Raw genomic sequence first — 23,041 nt, forward strand, 5'->3', positions numbered from 1 at the left:
CATCCGATCCGGCTGAAATTTGGTACATGGTGTTAGTATATGGTCTCTAACAACCATGCAAAAATTGGCCCATATCGGTCCATAATTACATATAGCCCCCATTTAAACCGATTCCCCGATTTGGCTTGCGGAGCCTCTAAGAGAACCAAATTTCATTCGATCCGGCTGAAATTTGGTACCTGGTGTTAGTATATGGTTTCTAACAACCATGCAAAAATTGATCCACTTCGGTCCATAATTATATATAGCCCCCATATAAACCGATCCCCCGATTTGGCTTGCGGAGCCTCTCAGAAAAGCAAATTTCATCCGATCCGGCTGAAATTTGGTACATGGTGTTGGTATATGTTCTCTAATGACCATGCAAAAATTGGCCCACTTCGGTCCATAATTATATATAGCCCCCATATAAATCGATTCCCAGATTTGACCTCCGGAGCCTCTTGGAGGAGCAAAATTCATCTGATCCGGTTGAAATTTGGAACATGGTGTTAGAATGTGGTCTCTAACAAACACGCAAGAATTGGTCCATATCGGTCCATAATTATATATAGCCCCCATATAAACCGTTCCCCAGATTTGATTTCCGGAGCCTCTTGGAGGAGCAAAATTCATCCGATCCGGTTGAAATTTGCAACGTGGTGTTAGTATAAGGCCGCTAATATCCATACCAAAATTGGTCCATATCGGTCTATAGTTTTATATAGCCGATCCCCAAACACACAAAAATTGATCCATATCGGTTCATATTCATGATTGCCACTCGAGCCAAAAATAATCTACCAAAATTTTATTTTTATAGAAAACATTGTCAAAATTTTAATTCTATAGAAAATTTTGTCAAAATTTTATTTCTATAGAAAATTTTGACAAAATTTTATTTCTATAGATAATTTTGTCAAAATTGTATTTCTATAGAAAATTTTTTCCAAATTTTATTTCTATAGAAAATTTTTTCAAAATTTTACTTCTATAGAAAATGTTGTCAAAATTTTATTTCTATAGGAACTTTAAACATAATTATATACGTATTTAATCGGCCCTTTAGTGTAGTTCAATATATACCACGTATGGACTATGTGGTATATATTACGTTGTTGGGAAGTTTCTACGCAATCCATGGTGGAGGGTACATAAGCTTCGACCTGGCCGAACTTACGGCCGTATATACTTGTTTTGGTATTGATTCCGAGCCAAAGATGCGGCTTCTTTAAAATAAAGACAATTTTTAGCGACCTATCTGGCTTTAAATGTAGGATCAATAAAATTAATATTAGGATGCAGATCTCATTTAATAAAGCTATCCACGTACAAACGAATGCCAGTTTAAAATCCAAATTATAACGGATGCCTCAAAGTAAAAACTGTTTTCTTAATTCCAAAAACAAAATTTAAACCAAAAATGCTAGATCCTTAAAATAAGTCTTAGCCTATATTTGAAGCGTTTTTATCATAAATCTTAAGATTCTATTTTTCAGTTAATTTAAGGACGTTTTCTTTAAAACAAAAATGTATTTCTTTACTTTAAGGGAAAGTTGCCTTAGTTCAAAGACATACTACTTTAAATGAGGGACGAAAATTTCCAAAATTTAAAGCAATCACGAAATTAATTGATCCAAATAATTTTTAATTGAAATGTCTTCAATCAATTAAAAAATTAATTGATACTATTAGCTTTTGTGATTGATTTTTGTTGTAATTAAAAACTTTTTTTGGATCAATTAAATTTTTAATTGAATATTTTTTAAAACTCACTTAACTTTAAATGGAAAATTTGTCTGTAAAGTTTTTTCTGTGCAAACATTATAAGCTTTACTTTAATTAAAATTTCTTTACTTAAAAAAAAATTGTCTTTAATATTGTGTGAATTGGGCATCCTAAATTTTAGGTTGCGTCATCTTTAATATCAAGTAAATATTTTTTTCAGTGCTTGAGCTTTGTATTATTATTAAATTAATTATTTTAATACATAAAGTTAAATAATTCATTTTTGTTTTGTTTGCCTATTTACAGAGATGCCATGGAGGAATATTGGACTTTATCCAATCATGAGAATGTGGCTCGTATGAGATTAAAACTGGAACCCCAATTATACCCCAATAAACATGAAAATGCTTCTAAGCTACGTGATAATGCCACCAATCATTATGATGCCAAGTGAGTTAAATATCCTACAAATATATTTTGAGGAAAAACAAAACAAAAAAAACTTCAAATACAATGCCAACATGTTACTTTTCTCATTGCAGAGAAATACCCGAATTTGATTCGACCATAAAGAATGTGGTGGTTCGTGATTTCCTATCGAACGATGAGAATTCACAGCTTGAAGAAGATTTACTCCTAACCATTGAACAACAACCACTGCAGGACAATACTTTGGAGAAATTGATTATATCGCAGGAATGTGAATTGATTACCCTGATGACCAAAGTGAAGGGACGCATTGAAGTGAATCAGAGTTGGTTTACCTTTATCGATTTAAGTCCACCGGCCGAAGATGGCTCTAAGCATGATTTTCGATTTTCCATAAATAAAATACGTGAAGTACACTTGAGGAAATACAATTTGAGACGAAGTGCTTTGGAAATTTTTTTGGTTGATCAAACGAGTTATTTTTTGAATTTCACAACAAAGGTAAGATTGCAATTTGGAATTTGTAACATAAGATTTTAGATTTGAAGGAAAATTGTTTGTTTTTTTTTTAAAGGGAGTCTTAAATTTCTGTCCGATCGTTCAAGAAAATAGAATGAATACATCCCCTTACATATGATTTCAGATCTAAATTCTGTAGATTTAAACAGCGGATGGTTATTGCTAGAAATGGATTATTTTAATCAGTAGATATGGTGGCTATATCAAACCCAGGTCCCATATATAGCAAATTTGGCACAACTCCGTAAGAGCCTATAATACTTCCAGATTTCAAATTTCAAGCAAATCGAAATGAAAATTGCGGCTTCCGTGCCCTGAAAAAGTCAAATCGGATGTGGGGGCTACTGCAAAACATGGACCGATATATAAAATTCAGTACAGCTTCAGACGAATCAAAATACTTGTCGATTTCAAATTTCAAGCAAATTGGACGAAAACTGTGGCGTCCCCATGCCTTCAAGAAGTCAAATCGGGAAATCTATCTATCTGGAAGCTATATCAAAACATGAATCAATATATATGCCAAATTTAGCACAGCTCAGTATTGACCTAAAATACCTTTAGATTTCCAATTTCATGAATGTGCATACCTTCAAGTATTCAAATCGCGAGATCGGTATATGGGAGCTATATCAAGCCATGATTTTATTTCCATAGAATTTTTTTTTTTCAACATTTTATTTCTATAGAAAATTTTGTCTAAATTTTTTTTTCTATAGAAAATTTTTTCAAAATTTTACTTCTAAAGAAATTTTTATCAAAATTTTATTTCTACCGTATATCTTATCAAAATTTATTTCTATAGAAATTTTTATCAAAATTTAATTTCTATAGAAAAATTTGTGAAGATTTTATTTCTCACGCAAATTCTATGAAAATTGTGGCTTCCATGCACGGTTGCCACTCATGCCAAAATAATCTACCAACATTTTTCCAAAAATCTACCAAATTTACAAAAAAAAAAAATCTATATAAATATCCCTTGGATAGTAAATGTGTAGAATTTTAAATGTTTTAACGATTTTAGCTTGTGCCAAAATGGAAAAGTTACCACTTCTACAAAAAAGGAGAACTTACTCACCATGGGACTATGACCTACGAAAATGTCACGAAAATTAAAATATTGAAATTAAAGAAAATTTGATCAAAATTTCTATTTCTATAGAATTTTTTGTCAAAATTTCTATTTCTATAAAAATTTTTTTCAAAATTTTATTTTATAGAAAATTTTGTTAAAATTTTTATTTTATAGAAAATTTAGTTACAATTTTATTTCTATAGAAAATTTTGTCAAAATTTTACTTCTATAGAAACTTTAGTTACAATTTTGTCTCTATACAAATTTTGTCAAAATTTTATTTCTGTAAAAAATTTTGTCAAAATTTTTTTCTATAGAAAATTTTGTCAAAAGTTTATTTCCATAGAAAATTTAGTTACAATTTATCTCTATAGAAAAGTTTGTCAAAATTTTATTTCCATAGAAAAATTTTGTCAAACTTTTATTTCTACAGAAAATTTTGTCAAAATTTTATTTCCATAGAAAAATTTTGTCAAACTTTTATTTCTACAGAAAATTTTGTCAAAATTTTATTTCTATAGAAAATTTTGTCAAAATTTTATTTCTATAGACAATTTTGTCAAAATTTTATTTCTATAGAAAATTTTGTCAAAATTTTATTTCTATAGAAAATTAAATTACAATTTTGTTTCTGTAGAAAATTTAGTTACAATTTTATTTCTATAGAAAATTTTGTCAAAATTTTATTTCCATAGACAATTTTATCAAATTCTTATTTCTATAGAAAATTTTGTCAAAATTTGATTTCTATAGAAAATTTTGTCAGAATTTTATTTCTATCGAAAATTTTGTCAGAATGTTATTTCCATAGACAATTTTGTCAAAATCTTATTTCTATAGAAAATTTTGTCAAAATTTTATTTCTATAGAAAATTTTGTCAGAATTTTATTTCTATAGAAAATTTTGTCAAAATTGTATTTCCATAGAAAATTTTGTCAAAATTTTATTTCTATAGAAAATTTTCTCAAAATGTTATTTCTATCGAAAATTTTGTCAAAATTTTATTTCTATATAGAAAATGTTGTCAAAATGTTATTTCTATATAGAAAATGTTGTCAAAATTTTATTTCTATTGAAAATTTTGTCAAAATTTTATTTCTCTATAGAAAATTTTGTCAAAATTTTATTTCCATGGACAATTTTGTCAAAATCTTATTCCTATAGAAAAATTTGTCAAAATTTTATTTCTATCGAAAATTTTGTCAAAATTTTATTTCTATATAGAAAATTTTGTCAAAATTTTATTTCTATCGAAAATTTTGTCAAAATTTTATTTCTATAGAAAATTTTGTCAAAACTTTATTTCTATAGAAAATTTTGTCAAAATTTTATTTGTCAAAATTTTATTTCTATTTTTATTTTGTCAAAATTTTATTTTTATAGAAAATTTTGTCAAAATTTTGTTTCTATAGAAAATTTTTCCAAATTTTATTTCTATAGAAAATTTTGCCAAAATTTTATTTCTATAGAAATTTTGTCAAAATTTTATTTCTATAGAAATTTTTGCCAAAATTTTATTTCTATAGAAATTTTGTCACAATTTTATTTCTATATAGAAAATTTTGTCAACATTTTATTTCTATAGAAAATGTTGTCAAAATTTTATTTCTATATAGAAAATTTTGTCAAAATTTTATTTCTATAGAAAATTTTGTTTCTATAGCAAATTTTGTAAAATTTTTTTTTCTATCGAAAATTTTGTCAAAATTTTATTTATACAGAAAATTTTGGTCAAAATTTTATTTCTATAGAAAATTTTGTCAAAATTTTATATCTATAAAAACTTTTGTCAAAATTTTATTTCTATAAAAAATTTTGTCAAAATTTTATTTCTATAGAAAATTTTGTCAAAATTTTATTTCTATAGAAAATTTTGTCAAAATTTTATAGAAAATTTTATCAACATTTTATTTCAATAGAAAATTTTGCCAAAATTTTATTTCAATAGAAAATTGTGTCAGAATTTGATTTCTATAGAAATAACTTTTGTTCCTTTTATTCGTTATATTTATATATTCGTTTTATTTGTTCCCTTTTTTAGACTCGCAATAAAATATTCTCCAAAATTCTAAGTCTACAACCACCTAATATTTTATACGGCTCCGGAAGATCACCGGCAGAGCTTTTAAAAACATCAGGACTTACACAGCGATGGTTACATCGTGAAATATCAAATTTTGAGTATCTTATGTATTTAAATACAATAGCAGGTAAGTTTCGAGGAGATTATAAAATCGGCGTTTTGATGGCACCATGCTGCCGCTAATTTTAGATGTGACTACTCTATAGGCGTCTAAAATTTGGTCAAACAACTGGCGCTAATAGTTTGAGTCGTCTAAATTCAATTTCGACTATAAAATATTTTCGAACCTTGTTATAACAATAAAATTTATTTTCTTGATATTTCAGGTCGTTCGTATAACGATTTGAGTCAGTATCCAGTCTTCCCTTGGATCTTAGCAGATTACACTAGTGATATATTAGATCTAACAGATCCTAAATCGTTTAGAGACTTATCCAAACCCATAGGTGTGGTAAGTATACACATATCAGTTTTTTATTTTATTTTTAAGCTTTTTTAAATGTCTTCTTTATTTTCTTCGCAAATTTAGATTAATCCTAAAAATGAAGCTGAAACCCGTTCAAAATATGATTCATTTGAAGATCCATCGGGGGCTATACCTAAATTTCATTATGGCACTCATTATTCAAATTCAGCTGGCGTTTTACATTATCTATTACGTGTGGAACCTTTTACCTCTCTACATATTGAATTGCAAAGTGGTCGATTCGATGTGGCCGATCGTCAGTTTCATTCCATACCACAAACATGGAAACTCTTAATGGACAATCCAAATGATGTTAAAGAACTGATACCGGAATTTTTCTATTTTCCTGAATTTTTGAAAAATATGAATAAGTAAACAATAATTTTTGTCAAATTTTCCAATGTGTTTTGAAATTCAAAATATTTCTCATTATGGCTAGATTCGATTTGGGTCATCTACAAATCACCAAAGAAAAGGTTGATGATGTTATACTGCCACCTTGGGCAACAACACCTGAGGAATTCATAGCCATCCATCGCAGAGCCTTAGAATCAGAGTATGTAAGTCAAAATCTTCACCATTGGATTGATTTAATATTCGGGTAAGTCTTGGTTTCCCCTCAAATTAGGTATCCAAGTTGGAAATTTTATATCATTATATATTTTTCAGTTATAAACAAAAAGGCCCCAAAGCTGTAGAAGCATTGAATGTTTTCTATTATTGTTCTTACGAAGGGGCTGTCGATTTGGATAAAATAAGCAATCCCGTTGAAAGAGAAGCCGTTGAAGGTAACTATAGTTATGCGTAATGAATTATTGTAGAACCAACTCTCACAGAGTTCGAAAAAGATGTTGAAAGTAAATATGGGTCGAAGACCAAACTATAATTTACACAAATTTGATATTCATGCCATGATGACGTTTTGTGAGTTATCATTCTTCAACAGTTCACCGAAATAATCCTCTACAGAAAAAGAACGATTATTTTACAATCACAGAAAGTACGAAGATGTACGTTCTTTTAAAGAAGTTCTTCTTTATTTTTAATGAAAAACATTCGTTTTTTAATGAAGAATATCCGAAGCCTAATTAGTGAAGAATTTTTCGTTCCATCCCAGTTTCGCAAAAAAAATATATAGGGGTGATTTATTCTTTGGTTTTGCGTTTGTTAGTTTTTTCCTTTTTATACCCTCCACCATAGGATGGGGGTATATTAACTTTGTCATTCCGTTTGTAACACATCGAAATATTGCTCTAAGACCCCATAAAGTATATATTCTGGGTCGAGGTGAAATTCTGAGTCGATCTGAGCATGCCCGTCCGTCCGTCCGTCTGTTGAAATCACGCTAACTTCCGAACGAAACAAGCTATCGACTTGAAACTTGGTAGAAGTAGGTGTTATTGATGTAGGTCGGATGGTATTGCAAATGGGCCATATCGGTCCACTTTTACGTATAGCCCCCATATAAACGGACCCCCAAATTTGGCTTGAGATTGCTCTAAGAGAAGCAAATTTCATCCGATCCGGCTGAAATTTGGTACATGGTGTTAGTATATGGTCTCTAACAACCATGCAAAAATTGGTCCACATCGGTCCATAATTACACAGAAAAAAATTTCACGAAAATTTGTCCAATTAAAATTTTAATTGAGTTTTATAAAATATTCAATTAAAAATTTAATTGATTCAACAAATATTTTAATTGAAACAAAAAGCAATCACAAAAATTAATAGTATCAATTAATTTTTTAATTGACCGTCAATTAATTTATTAATTGATAGTATCATTTCTGTGATTGAAGACATTTCAATTAAAAACTTAATTGGATCAATTAATTTCGTGATTGAATCAGAAAAAAAAAATTTTTTGTGTGTATATATAGCCCCCATATAAACCGATCCCCCGATTTGGCTTGCGAGGCCTCTAAGAGAAGCAAATTTCATCCGATCCGGCTGAAATTTGGTACATGGTGTCAGTATATGGTCTCTAGCAACCATGCAAAAATTGGTCCACATCGGTCCATAATTATATATAGCCCCCATATAAACCGATCCCCCGATTTGGCTTGCGAGGCCTCTAAGAGAAGCAAATTTCATCCGATCCGGCAGATATTTGGTACATGGTGTTAGTATATGGCCTCTAACAACCATGCAAATATTGGTCCACATCGGTCCATAATTATATATAGCCCCCATATAAACCGATCCCCCGATTTGGCTTGCGAGGCCGCTAAGAGATGCAAATTTCATCCGAATTTGGTACGTGATGTTAGTATATGGTCTCTAACAACCATGCAAAAATTGGTCCACATCGGTCCATAATTACATATAGCCCCCATATAAACCGATCACCAGATTTGACCTCCGGAGCCTCTTGGAAGACCAAAATTCATCTGATTCTGTTGAAATTGGGTACGTGGTGTTAATATATGGCCTCAAACACCCATGCAAATCGAAATCGGTCAATAATTATATATAGGCCCCATATAAACCGATCCCCAGATTTGACCTCCGGAGCCCCTTGGAAGAGCAAGATTTATCCGATTCTGTTGAAATTTGGTACGTGATGTTAGTATATGGTATCCAACAACCATACAGGAATTGGTTCATATCAGTCCATAATTATATATAGCCCCCATATAAACCGATCCCCAGATTTGACCTCTGGTGCCTTTTGGAGAAGCAAAATTCATCCGATCTGGTTGAAATTTAGTACGTGGTGGTAGTATATGATATTTAACAACCATGCCAAAAGTGGTTCATATCAGTCCATAATCATATATAGCCCCCATATAAACCGATCACGAGATTTGGTTTTCGAGCCTTTTGGAGGAGCAAATTTCATCCGAGTCAGTTGAAGTTTGGTACATTGTGCTAGTATGTGGCCGTTAGCATCCATGCCTAACTAGGTCCATATCGGTCTATAGTTGTGTATAGCCCTCAGATAAAGCGATCCCCCCCCAATCACACAAAAATTGGTCCATATCAAGTTCATAATTGTATATAGCCCCCATATTTCAATTCTGGCTCTCTAGCACGTATGGACTAACTCACAATTTAGAAAACGATGTTAAGAAGTTTTAAGATACCACAACCCAAGTAATTAGATTGTGTATGACAGTCTTTCGTAGAAGTTTCTACGCAATCCATGGTGGAGGGTACATAAGATTCGGCCTGGCCGAACTTACGGCCGTATATACTTGTTTTTTTTTTTTTTTTTTTTCATTCTATGCAGTCCCTAAGCATAATTTTTGGATTTTTTCTTCTTAACTAATTTACTCATTTTGTCTAAAAATCAAGCACGCTTTAATTTTGCTACTCAGGTTTACTTTTTTCATTTAACAATTTCGTGTTGAAAATCTCAATGTTGAGATTTTCCCAGAGAAATTTCTTACACACAGAAGATTTCCATTTAAACTTATCTGTATACTTTTTGGACAGTTTTTAATGTTTTTTTTAATGATTTGTTTGTAATCTATTTCCAATTATAGGCATGATTAACAATTTCGGTCAAGTGCCTTCACAACTTATGCGAGAACCGCATCCCCGACGATTATCTCAGGAAGAAACTACGCTTAAACTTCTAAGAGCTGAACTTAAACGACCAGATTTAACACAATTTCTTGATAAGGTTGTGCAATATTATTGTGAAATTTCCACACCCAAGGATCCAATTGTTTATTTAAGTCCACCGCGATCACCACCACGTTCATTTCTGCAATTAAGTCCGGACTCATTGATAAGCATATCGAAATCATGTATATTAGGATGCAATTCTTGGATGCCTTATGATAAGGATCGGGGTTTCCTATTGGAAATCGATGCAACAACGGCAAATCTTAAGTAAGTTCATGTAACAGGAGATAAAACTAAAAACCTTTGTAATTTTTGTGTCTCAAACCTTTCTCTCATTTCTTTCCGTTTCCAGAAATCGAAAAAGGATCTTTGGTCCCCTACATCCCTCGCAAATGTCTCATTCTCAAATGTTTGCCGTTAGTACAGATGGTAAACTCCTGTATGCCGGAGGTATATGGGACAACTCTTTAAGAGTTTATAATGTCAACAAGGGCAAAACGGTGGCTTCGGTCACTAGGCATTTAGGTAGGGACTCCAGAAACTTGAATTTATGCAACATCCTTTCATATGATCTCTGTATTTCGTTGTAGACATCATCACCTGTTTAGCTTTGGATAATTGTGGTTCTTATCTGGTGACAGGCTCACGAGATTGCACCTGCATTATATGGAGTATTCAGAGTTCACATTCCGGATCTGGTTCGGCCACTTCCAATATACCTGTACATGCTCTGACGAGTCAAGCCAATCTACAATCGGTTATGCAGCTTAATACGCAAAATAGTTTTTCACCTAAACCATTGACTACACTGTATGGTCATGACGATTCGATATCAAGTGTGGCCATATACACAGAATTGGATGTAGTGGTTTCAGGATCATTGGTAATTACTCAACTCATAAATCGTACCTGTGTTGTTTAATTAATTTTTCATTTTGCATTAATTTCAGGATGGTACTGTCAACGTGTATACCATACAAGATGGTCAATTTGTTCGTACGCTCAAACCTAATGGCTGTACTGAATTTTGTGTACAAATTTCATATGTGACCATATCGTATCATGGTAAGTGAAAGTTATCCGAATATCCATTCCGTTCCCGGCCATATATTTTATCAATAAATCCTTGGCCTTAACATTCAAGAGTCGCGTGAATAAATTTAACAGTCTTCGCGTGTTGATATTGATTTGCTGTTTAGAGTAGAGATGCAAAATTCGTAAAGTCGGTTTTTTTGTGTTCGTCAGATTCCACTAATGGACTTTAAAATTTGCATTAAAAATGGAACGTTATATAGATTTTTTTTTATTCTGAAAAGTTATAAAAATTTCGAAAATCTAGACATCGGAAGTCGGCCTTTCAATAGATGCAAAAGTCAAAAGTTGTCTGAAATAGTCAAAAAATCGACTTTTACAAGTTTCGATAATGACGAAAATTTGACGTTGCGATTCTCATTACAGTCCCTAATTTTGGAACGAGAATACCGTTCAAACACAAGCATGGTCTAATGGGGAGCCACCGTAGTGCAATGGTTAGAATGCCCGCCTTGCATACACAAGGTCGTGGATTCGATTCTGCTTCGACCGAACACCAAAAAGTTTTTCAGCGGTGGATTATCCCACCTCAGTAATGCTGGTGACATTTCTGAGGGTTTCAAAGTGGTTTCACTGCAATGTGGAACGCCGTTCGGACTCGGCTATAAAAAGGATGTCCCCTGTCATTGAGCTTAACATGGAATCGGGCAGCACTCAGTGATAAGAGAGAAGTTCACCAATGTGGTATTACAATGGACTGAATAGTCTATGTGAGCCTGATACATCGGGCTGCCACCTAACCTAACATGGTTTAATGGCAAGTTTTCTAGTACTGCCGCCAGAAAATATATCATCATAGATGGTCGAAGTACAAAGACGTCAATCGCTTTGGACGACCAAAAGAATTCGATTATTCGAGCACACAACAAAAAATTGTCTGATTCAATCACGAAATTAATTGATCCAATTAATGTTTTAATTGAAATGTCTTCAATCACGAAAATGATAGTATCAATTAAAATTTAATTGTATGATTAAAAATTAATTGTATAAATAAAAAAAGTCAATAATTTTTGCACTGCTTAGTTTTCCAAGTTTTATTAAAAAGTTAATTGTGCCAATTAAATTTTTAATTAAAAATTTAAAAAGTTTCAATTATTGATTCAATTGTCTTAATGTTTCTAGTTTGATTAAAAAGCTAATTGTATCAGTTAACTTTTTAATTGGAAAAGTTTTCAGCTTCAATTAACTTTTTAATTGAAAATATTTTGGACGTATTTTTTCTGTGAGGAATAGACTTTTTGTCCAACAAAGTAAAATTTTACAAATTGTAAACTTCAAAGAAAGCAGTTCACCACTATGATCTCACAATGGACTAAATACTAAAAACATCAGCCTGAATTAATGTACTGCCACTATACCTAATCTTCAATGTCGACATTGGACATTGGTGGAAAATTGAGTCCAGTTAACAAAATATCGGAGAGTCGACTTTGCATTGAAAAGAGACAGTTCCTCAAAAAGGCGAAAGTGGAAAAAGTCGACTTTCACATTCTTATTTCAACCCCTATTATGGCGAGAAAATGCCGTTGAAATGTAAGCATTGTTTGATGGCTTTGATGGTTTACTGTCGACAGATAATCAATCCTCAAAAAGGATGACATGAGCATCAAAAGACGATGGTTCTAGTGGAAACCCAAAAAATTTGTCAAAGAAACCCTACTAAGAAAATAAACATAATGTGCACCAGAGAACCCAAACCGGTATGCATTAAATGAAAATGTGCTCTACAAAAGCATAGGAACATTTTTCAAATAAAAGATTTACATTACAGTTCACTTTCAAGTATTCGACTTTTTTGAAAGTCGTTTTGAGTCGAAAATATCAAAAGTCTTCGACTTTTGGACACAAAGTCGATTAATCGAAAAATCGATAGATTTGGACTGAATATCATGAATATTTATACAAATAATTCGATAAATAAAATTATACAAATAAATCGATAATTTTTAGCATCAGCGTTTTTTATTATAATTCGACCTACCATACCATGGAATGAGGGTTTGAATTTTATTTTAATTCATCCTAAAAATATACCATATTATATTCAAGATGGTTATTTAAATGTTAATTAAATATAGCATGACATGAAGTTTCTCTTTTAATAATTCATCCTAAAACTATACTATATTATGTTGAGAGATTTTTATAGTTCATAAAATATAGCATGACATTAAGTTGACCTATATTAAATAATCTCGTATGAATGAACCAAATATTTGATGCAGTGTTACCGTTGGGTTTTTTGAAAAAGTCGCATTTTCTTAAAAAAAAGTCTCACAAAACAGTTGCTTTTCGTGGTAAATCTTGTTCAATTTATTTATTCATTATTTTGATCTTATAGTAAATACAAGATAAAAATATAAAAAAAAAACTAACAAAGCTTTGGCTGCTAAGGCCATCAGGTTAAAAGTTTGATATATAAAGACATCAGGTAGAAATTTATAGTAATATGCATTTAAGTTCTCAATACTGGGGCTACTAAGGATATCCATGCCTTTATTTTGAAGGAATTTGGATAGGTAATACCCAATGGATGGTCAGATTTGGATGATATGGTGTACAGAAATAGTTTGTTCACATTTCCGATATATGGAGTACGGTCCTCTTCTCTGATGAATCGAAGTTTAATCTGAAAAGGTCGGATGGATTCAGGCTAGTATGCAGACCCAAACGAGATCGTCCTAATTCTCGCTATATACACAGAAAAAAAGTTTTACGAAAATTTTTCCAATTAAAATCATAATTGAGTTTTAAACAAGTATATACGGCAGTAAGTTCGGACGGGCCGAATCTTAAATACCCACCACCATGAATCAACTTTGAAAACTCTTCGTCGTAGTGGGTTACTTGATAATATATAGAATTGTAGGGGGTTTGATGACAAATGCCCTCCCAAGAAAGTCAGTTCCCGAAGACAAACTTTAAAGATTCTACCTATGAAGACTAGAACAGATTTTAAATTTATGACAACCAATTTTGTTTAAGGTTTAGAGAAATTATAAACATATCGTGTATATGATGAAAGTACGCCTTGATTTTAAATCTTAAATCTGTAGATGTTTTCCGTCATTATTTAAATAAATACGACGAGATACGGACCATTTTCGTCACACCTCTTTACCTACCTAGATTTCCAATTTCAGGCAAATCTGATAAAAACTACGGTTTTTATAGGCCCAAGACACCAAATCGGGAGGTTGGTTTATATGTGGGGTATATCAAAACATGGACCGATACGGACCATTTTCGACACACCTATTTATGGTCCCAAAATACCGGTCGGTTTATATGGAGGCTACATCAAAGCATGGACCGATACGGAACATTTTCGTCACACCTCTTTATGGTCCTAAAATACCATTAGATTTTCAGTTTCAGACAAATCGGATAAAAATACTGTTTTTAGACGCCTAAAAAGCAAAATCGAGAGATCGGTCTATATGGGGGCTATACCAAAACATGGACTGATACGCGGGCTATACCAAAACATGAACCGATGGGCACCATTTTCGGCACACCTTTTTATGGTCCCAAAAAAACTTTAGATTTTCAATTTCAGGAAAATCGGATAGAAAATATAGTTTCTAGAAGCCCAAGAAGCAAAATCGAGAGATCGGTATATATGGGGGCTATACCAAAACATGGACCGATGGGCACCATTTTCAGCACACCTTTTTATGGTCCTCAAATACCCCTATATCTCCAATTTCAGGTAAATTGGATAAAAACTACGGTTTTTATAGGCCCAAGACCCCAAATCGGGAGGTTGGTTTATATGTGGGGTATATCAAAACATGGACCGATACGGACCATTTTCGACACACCTATTTATGGTCCCAAAATACTTCTACATTTTCAATTTCATACAAATCGGATAGAAAATACTGTTTCTATACGCGTAAGAAGCAAAATCGGGAGATCGGTCTATATGGGGGCTATACCAAAACATGGACCGATACGGACCATTTCCGACACACCTCTTTATAGGCCCACAATACCTCTAGATTTCCAATTTCAGGCAAATCGGATGGTAAATATAGTTTCTAGAAGCCTAAGAAGCAAAATCGGGAGATCGATCTATATGGGGGCTATATCAAAACATTGACCGATACGGACCATTTTTGGTCCTGCAGTACCTCTAGATTTTAAATTTCAGACAAATCGGATAGAAAATACTGTTTCTAGACGCCTAAGAAATAAAATCGGGAGATCGGTCTATATGGGGGCTATACCAAAACATGGACCGATACGAACCATTTTCGACACACCCCTTTATGGTCCCAAAATACCTCTAGATTTCCAATTTCAGGTAAATCTGATTAAAACTACGGTTTTTATACGCCCAAGACCCCAAATCGGGAGGTCGGTTTATATGGGGACTATATCAAAACGTGGACCGGTATAGCCCATCTTCGAACTTGACCTGCCTGCAAACGAAAAACTAATCTGTGCCAAATTTCGGGACGATAGCGCCATTATTGAAGGCTGTAGCGTGTTTACAACAGACAGACGGACATGCTTATATCGTCTTAGAATTTCTCCCTGATCAAGAATATATATACTTTATATAGTCGGAAATCGATATTTCGATGTGTTACAAACGGAATGACAAACTTATTATACCCCCGTCACCATTTTATGGTGGTGGGTATAAAAATATTCAATTAAAAATTTAATTGAATCAACGAATTTTTTAATTGAAACAAGAATCAATCACAAAAATTAATAGTATCAATTAATTTTTTTATTGGATCAATTAATTTTTAATTGACATTCAATTAATTGTTTAATTGATACTATCATTTCTGTGATTGAAGACATTTCAATTAAAATATTAATTGGATCAATTAATTTCGTGATTGAATCAGACAACAATTTTTTTGTGTGTACTAAAGGTACAGTAAAACATGGATAAGGAATCGTTTTGCTATAGGGATCATTCGTTTCCCATGGGATCGAAGTGGTATTATGGATCGTTTTGTGTGTAAAGACATTTTTGAAAATATAATGTTGCCACAGACAGAGGAAGAAATGCCACACAAATGGAGGTATCAACATGCCTTGGATCGTTGGCATAGTGTATAAATACAGCAAAGTGTATAAATGAGTGTTTCGTTCATAACGATGTTAATATCTCGAAGTTGCCAGCCCAATCACCACATCCCAATCCAATAGAAAATCTATGCTATGTAGATCGTAAGATTCCCGGGTTGATAAAGTTGACACTTTTGTACTTTTTTTGATACATTTCTACTGTCAAAAGCACCGTGGCATGACCGCGATCCATTTGGTACTTTTTCATCGCAATTACTCTTATTCTACCCTAAATTTGAACGTTTCTCACATATGAACTCAACTCTAAAAATCATAAATAGCGGACATGGAAAAAATAAACATATACCAAAATGAGGATATTTTAGTTTTTATTACAGGATCTCAACATTTTTGAGAGGAATATTGTCTATACCACATTCGTCCGCAAATGTAAAACGTAAAATTTAATTTTTTTTCCACCACACTGAGAAAATAAAATTTTGACAATATTTTCTATAGATATACAAATTTGACAAAATTTTCTATAGAAATAAAGTGTTGACAAAATTTCCTATAGAATTAAAATTGGAAAAAAAATTCTATAGAAATAAAATTTTGACAAAATTTTCTATAGAAATAAATTGTTGACAAACTTTTCTTTAGAAATAAAATTTTCAAAATTTTTTTTTTAGAAAAAATTGTTGACAAAATTTTCTATAGAAACTAAATTTTGACAAAATTTTCTATAACATTTTGACAACATTTTCTATAGAAAAAATTTGTTGACAAAATTTTTATACCCTGCGCCACACTGTGGAACAGGGTATTATAAGATAGTGCATATGTTTGCAACACCCAGAAGGAGACGAGGTAGACACATGGTGGCAAAAATGCTCAGGGTGGGCTCCTGAGTCGATATAGCCATGTCTGTCTGTCCGTGAACACATTTTTATAATCAAAGTCTAGGTCGCAGTTTTAGTCCAATCGACTTCAAATTGGGCACAAGTATGTGTTTTGGCTCAGAATAGAACCCTATTGATTTTGGAAGAGATCAGTTCAGATTTAGATATAGCTCCCATATATATATATATATATATATATATATATATATATATATATATATATATTTCGCCTGATATGGACTTATAGGGCCCCAGAAGCCAGAGTTTTACGCTAACTTGCTTAAAATTTTGCACAAGAAGAGCACTTAGTACCAGCGTTGCCAATTTAGCTTTTTTCCCGCTAGATTTGGCTTTTTTGAAGACGTTCAGCGGGAAAAAAATGTATTTAGCTTTTAGCTTTTTTCTGGCTTTTTTTCATGACCCTTTTAGCTATTTTTGTTTTTTTTTTTTTATTTTCGACATGTTCCTATTGAAATATGGATAAAACTTCGTTTTTATCTAAGTCTTGCTGCCAGAATAAGGTTTTCCGCATATTTCAAAGCTCAATTGAAGCCTTAATAATTATTCCAGCCATTGTGCGGGCATTTTTGCAGCAAATACACCTTGTTGTAAAGTTTTTTCCACGTATTCATAAAATTTATCGTAAACTTTAAATCTACTATTACCATACATTCCTTATATAAACTGTCAGTAAATTATTAGGAATAATAGCATTTGACTCGTTTATCTTTTTATGTTATTTTAATACGTATTCTAAAGTTATTATGATATTACTAAATTAAAATAGTAGATGTGAATTGCTTTGTACACTGAAAATACTTTGTCATGAGGCCAAAGATTTCATGTCTTTAAAATACGAACGCACATTTTGGTTATAATAGCATTTGTGAATTTCTCTTATATGTTATAAACTGTTTTCCTTGTCCAAAAGCCGATAAAATCGTTTTGCCCTTATAGTTAAGTGATTCAACTTAAAAATGGGTATCTTTTCATGAAAGAAGGCTAGGGTCAATTCTAAAAAATTCCTAAAATTAATTAAATAGTCTTTAAATTTGTGGAGTTTTTGTATCTTGACCACAAACCAAAATAGCGTTCAAAAATAGAAGAGGTTTTTCAACATTTTATTTTAAAAAAGTATACACAGAATACTTTCTACTTAAAGTCGAGTCTGAATTTGGAAATTTAAGTTGTCGTTAGCACGTTTTTAAAGAACTGTGATAGCTCATGAAGAAAAAGGTGAAAAAGCGAGTAAATTCAAATTTGACTCTGAATCAATACCAAAATCATTAGGGTACAAAATCTTTGGAACCGAACATAGAAATAATTAAGGAAATAAAGTTTTGAATGTGGTATTATTTTTTTTTAACATCAAAAAAATGCAATAAAAACCCTGTAGGAAGTCTGGGGACATGTGTCTCTACGTCACCACTTTTGTCAACTATTATGGTGACATTGTCGATAATTTGTCTACAGCTTGTCTACAAATATGCTATGATGTTGTTATCAAAGACAATAAACTTGAGGAAGATAGGAAATTGGCTTGCGTCATACCAAATGTTGCATTTACCATGTTAGTTCCATACATGTTTGTAATTTTTTATTTGTTTTTCGTTTTTATTTTTTAAATGAAAAACTTAATTTTCTTAATGAAACAATGTTAAATGTTAGGCAACAACAAAAAAAATTAATTTTCCCCTTTATGGAAATTGATTCCGTGTACTTAATTTCTATTTATTTGCATTTTAATGCTATGTCAATACTTGTCGTATACGCGTTTGGTTCGAGTATGAAACTAACACGGTAAATGGTTTGATCTCCTCAGTAGCCAATTTCCTATCTTCCTAGAGTTTATTGTCTTTGGTTGTTATGGTGACGTTGTCAACAATTTGTCTACAGCTTGTCTACAAATATGTTATGGTGTTGTTATCAAAAACAATGGAAGATGAAGACGGGAAAATGGGCGACGTCATACCAAAAGTTGCATTTACGGTGTTCGATACATACACGTTCGTTCATTTTTAATTTGCAATATTTTTTGTTAAAAACTCACAAATGATGTTAAATTTTGTGTAAATAATAATAAGAAACTTTTGACCGATGGTTCTACGTCATTCCCTGATATAAATTTCTTTTTATTCTTAGTTTAATTTGTGGAACAAAAAATCATAAACGACACGTTTGCATCGAACGCCGTCAATGGTTTGATACCCTCTGCTGCCATTTTCACATCTTCTTCTTCAATTGTTTTTGGTTGTTATGGTGACATTGTCAACAATTTGTCTACAGGCTTTGATGTGTAGAGAAATTTATGAAAAATTATTCCTTTTCATTGTTTCGATTTTTTTGGTTGTGAAAACACGTGGTATCGAAAAAATAAAATATAATCGTTTAAAAAGAAAAGTGAGTTTTACCAGTGAATTCAACACAAGCTGACCCATACGTAAGTATTTTCAATAAAATCATCTTTGTAAACAACTAAATATTTTTTCTCTGTTTTAACAGATAAGGCAAATCAAAAAACTCCTTGGCGGTAATGCCGAACGAAATTTACACCTAATTTTTGGGCATGATATTATAATGGGTTTCAACGTAGATGGTACATTCGGTAAAAAACGATTGCGCGATTATGCCAATGTGTTTGAGGCCATGATAGGTACAAGAATTGTTAAAAATTAGATAGACATCCACTAATTCATTAAATTTCAGATGCTATATCCAGCTTTACGGATTCCTCCGATAAATGTTTAAGAGCTGCCTTCCAACGTCAGAAGAAAAAATACTTTAAACAATCCAGCAGAAGCAAAACTACGAAGAATGATGAAAACAATGCTGATTTGGCAGAATAATTTAGTAGAAATATATATTTTTTTTTTTTGATTTTTAGTTAACAATTTTTAATTTATTGAATGGGTTTGCCAGCCCTGAAGAAAGTGAGCACGTTTAGTTATATAATTATTAATTTTAAAACACAAACAAAACAGTATTTAAAACATTAATGTTTAAAAAATCTACATGTACCTAGTATTACACAATATATTAAAGGTATGACCAGCCTTGAAGAAATAGTGCCCATGAAACAGACTGAATTTTTCTTTAATTTAATTAAATATATATAATAAATATGATTTTAATTTCTAATTTTACGCCTTTTTATTTGGTAAAAAAGTATTGACAAAATGGTGACAATGGACTACTGATTCAGTGGTTCCAATGTCTCCATATGGTTCCAAAAGTACCACCTAGTCAGTAGTTCTTGTGTCAGTAGTTCATTCTCAATGACAAGTACATGTTACATGTCAATAGAATTTTACATTGTCTGGGGTATATTTGTTCAGTAGTACTGGCGACACAGTCAATAGTAAGTCAGTACTGTTTCACTATTGACATTTCCTACAGGGAAATTCGTAGTGATAGGATTAAAACAAATCTACTATTTATTAATGGAATGTATTTACATTTACGAAAATTGGACAATAGGTTTGTATGGGAAATTTTCGAATAAAAGTTATTCAGTATAAACTTGCAAGACAGTTAGAATGGGTTTTATTCTCTTGGGTATTATTAGGAGAAGTGTACACTTTCACGAATTTATCATTAATTCAGTTAAAACGAAAAATATTGATATTTCTAATGCAGTTCTGTGAGACATTGGACTTGTGGATGATTAACCAGCTGATAATTGCATGTTTACCGGGAAAAAAGTTTTTACTAGGAAATATAAATGAAGGACTTCCAGTAAAGATTTGTGATAGTAATCAAAATGTATCGAGTACGCAAACAGAGCTAATATGACATAGATTTTCTTACAGTCTCACAGAAATGGAAATGAAATGAATACAATTAAAATAATATGCATTTTAAGTGAAATAAAGCCTTTAAGTTTGTTAAATTTCAATCAAAAATGTGACTTTTGATACAAAAAAATTTAGCTTTTTTTCTAGCTATTTTTTTAACATTTTTTAGCTTTTTTTGGCTAGTTTTTTGGACAAATCTAGCGGTTTTTGGTGAAACAATTCTGGCAACGCTGCTTAGTACTATAGTCAAGTGTGCCAAATTTTATTGAAATCGGTTCAGATTTAGATAAAGCTCCCATATATATCTTTCGCCCGATATGGACTAATACGGTCCCAGAAGCCAGAGTTTTAGCGCAATTTGGTTGAAATTTTGCACTAGGAGTACAATTAGTAGTGTAGTCAAGTGTGCCAAATTTTATTGAAATCGGTTCAAATTTAGATATAGTTCCCATATATATCGTTCGCCCGATATGGACTAATACGGTCCCAGAAGCCAGAGTTTTAGCCCAATTTGGTTGAAATTTTACACTAGGAGTACAATTAGTAGTGTAGTCAAGTGTGCCAAATTTCATTGAAATCGGTTCAGATTTAGATATAGCTCCCATATATAGCTTTCGCCCGATTTACGCTCATATGACCACATTGGCCAATCTTTTACTCTGATTTAATTGAAATTTTGCACAGGGAGTAGAATTAGTATTGTAGCTATGCGGGCCAAATTTGGTTGAAATCGGATCAGATTTAGATAAAGCTTCCTTATATAGCTTTCGCCCGATTTACACTCATATGACCACAGAGGCCAATTTTTTTGCTCCGATTTAGTTGAAATTTTGCACAGGGAGTAGAATTAGCATTGTAGCTATGCGTGCCAAATTTGGTTGAAATCGGTTCAGATTTAGATATAGCTCCTATATATATGTTTTCTGATTTTGACAAAAATGGTCAATATACCAATATTTTCCTTGTAAAATCGCCACTGCTTAGTCGAAAAGTTGTAAAAATGACTCTAATTTTCCTAAACTTCTAATACATATATATCGAGCGATAAATCATAAATTAACTTTTGCGAAGTTTCCTTAAAATTGCTTCAGATTTAAATGTTTCCCATATTTATACCCTTCACCACTACTGTGGTACAGTTCATGTATTTTTGTGCGCAAAGTACAGGTCGCAGTTTAAGTCCGATCGTCCTCAAATATGGCATAAGGTCGTTTTTTTGAACAAAGACAATCGCTATTGATTTTGGAAAAAATCGGTTCAGATTTATATATAGCTGCTATATATATTTATCCCCGATCTGGTCATAATTGGCGTGTTTATCAACCGATGTTCTTAAAATCAGTACATCCGATTATTTTATGAGTCTCGAAAAACTTGCAAAATATCAGCTAAATCGGTTCAGATTTAGATATAGCTCCCATATATATCTTTCGTCCGATTTATACTCATATGACCACAGAGGCCAATTTTTAACTACGATTTAGTTGAAATTTTGCACACGGAGTAGAATTAGCATTCTAGCTATGCGTGCCAAATTTTATTGAAATCGGTTCAGATTTGGATATAGCTCCCATATATAGCTTTCGCCCGATTTACACTCATATGACCACAGAGGCCAATTTTTTGCTCCGATTTAGTTGAAATTTTGCACAGGGAGTAGAATTAGCATTGTAGCTATGCGTGCCAAATTTGGTTGAAATCGGTTCAGATTTAGATATATCTCCCACATATAGCTTTCGCCCGATTTACACTCATATGACCACAGAGGCCAATCTTTCCCCCAATACATTTGACGGATGTGATATGGTATCCAAAAATTTATATCTACAAAGTGGTGCAGGGTATAATATAGTCGGCTCCGCCCGACTTTAGACTTTCCTTACTTGTTTTTTACTAACATTGTGTTCCACCCTAGTGCATCAGCCGACTTAAATTTTGGGTCTATAGATTTTGTAGAAGTCTATCAAACTCTGTCCAGATCGAGTGATATTTAAATGTATGTATTAGGGACACACCTTTATATATAGCCCCCAACACATTTGACGGATGTGATATGGTATCGAAAATGTAGATCTACAAAGTGGTGCAGGGTACAATATAGTCGGAAACTATCTTCCGAACAGGGCATGCTGTTTTTCAGTGTGGCTACGCCCATCATTTCTCTCATTCTCATCAGGGCACAGTGGTCGGTACTATATGGAGTTAGCGGCCAAAAATACTTCCCGTAGAGTTATCATCATGAAACTTCGGTCACGGCTTTATAATTATGTCTGGACTATTTAATGATAAAATGGGATTGATTGATGACGTTTTGGTATAGCCCCCCATATGGAAACTGTATTTCTATCCGATTTGGC

General features: G+C 32.2%; 1 protein-coding gene across 3 annotated transcripts in view; it reads left to right on the plus strand.

Annotated features, from left to right (window-relative positions):
• LOC142237241 (neurobeachin-like protein 1) overlaps nucleotides 1–23,041 on the plus strand; it is a 272,260-nt gene that overhangs the window by 233,227 nt on the left and 15,992 nt on the right. For 2 of the 3 annotated variants that reach the window (XM_075308615.1, XM_075308616.1), the window contains 11 exons: nucleotides 2,014–2,157; nucleotides 2,250–2,637; nucleotides 5,776–5,944; nucleotides 6,144–6,268; nucleotides 6,347–6,654; nucleotides 6,723–6,884; nucleotides 6,953–7,071; nucleotides 9,775–10,126; nucleotides 10,212–10,384; nucleotides 10,450–10,742; nucleotides 10,810–10,924. In XM_075308615.1, coding sequence (XP_075164730.1) covers nucleotides 2,014–2,157; nucleotides 2,250–2,637; nucleotides 5,776–5,944; nucleotides 6,144–6,268; nucleotides 6,347–6,654; nucleotides 6,723–6,884; nucleotides 6,953–7,071; nucleotides 9,775–10,126; nucleotides 10,212–10,384; nucleotides 10,450–10,742; nucleotides 10,810–10,924 — 2,348 coding nt within the window. Of the gene's footprint in view, nucleotides 1–2,013; nucleotides 2,158–2,249; nucleotides 2,638–5,775; nucleotides 5,945–6,143; nucleotides 6,269–6,346; nucleotides 6,655–6,722; nucleotides 6,885–6,952; nucleotides 7,072–9,774; nucleotides 10,127–10,211; nucleotides 10,385–10,449; nucleotides 10,743–10,809; nucleotides 10,925–11,317; nucleotides 11,802–23,041 lie in introns of those variants that run through there. The other variant, XM_075308617.1, reaches the window with a different exon arrangement.

The sequence above is a fragment of the Haematobia irritans genome, chromosome 4, assembly GCF_050003625.1.
Source record: "Haematobia irritans isolate KBUSLIRL chromosome 4, ASM5000362v1, whole genome shotgun sequence".
Lineage (NCBI taxonomy): Eukaryota > Metazoa > Arthropoda > Insecta > Diptera > Muscidae > Haematobia > Haematobia irritans.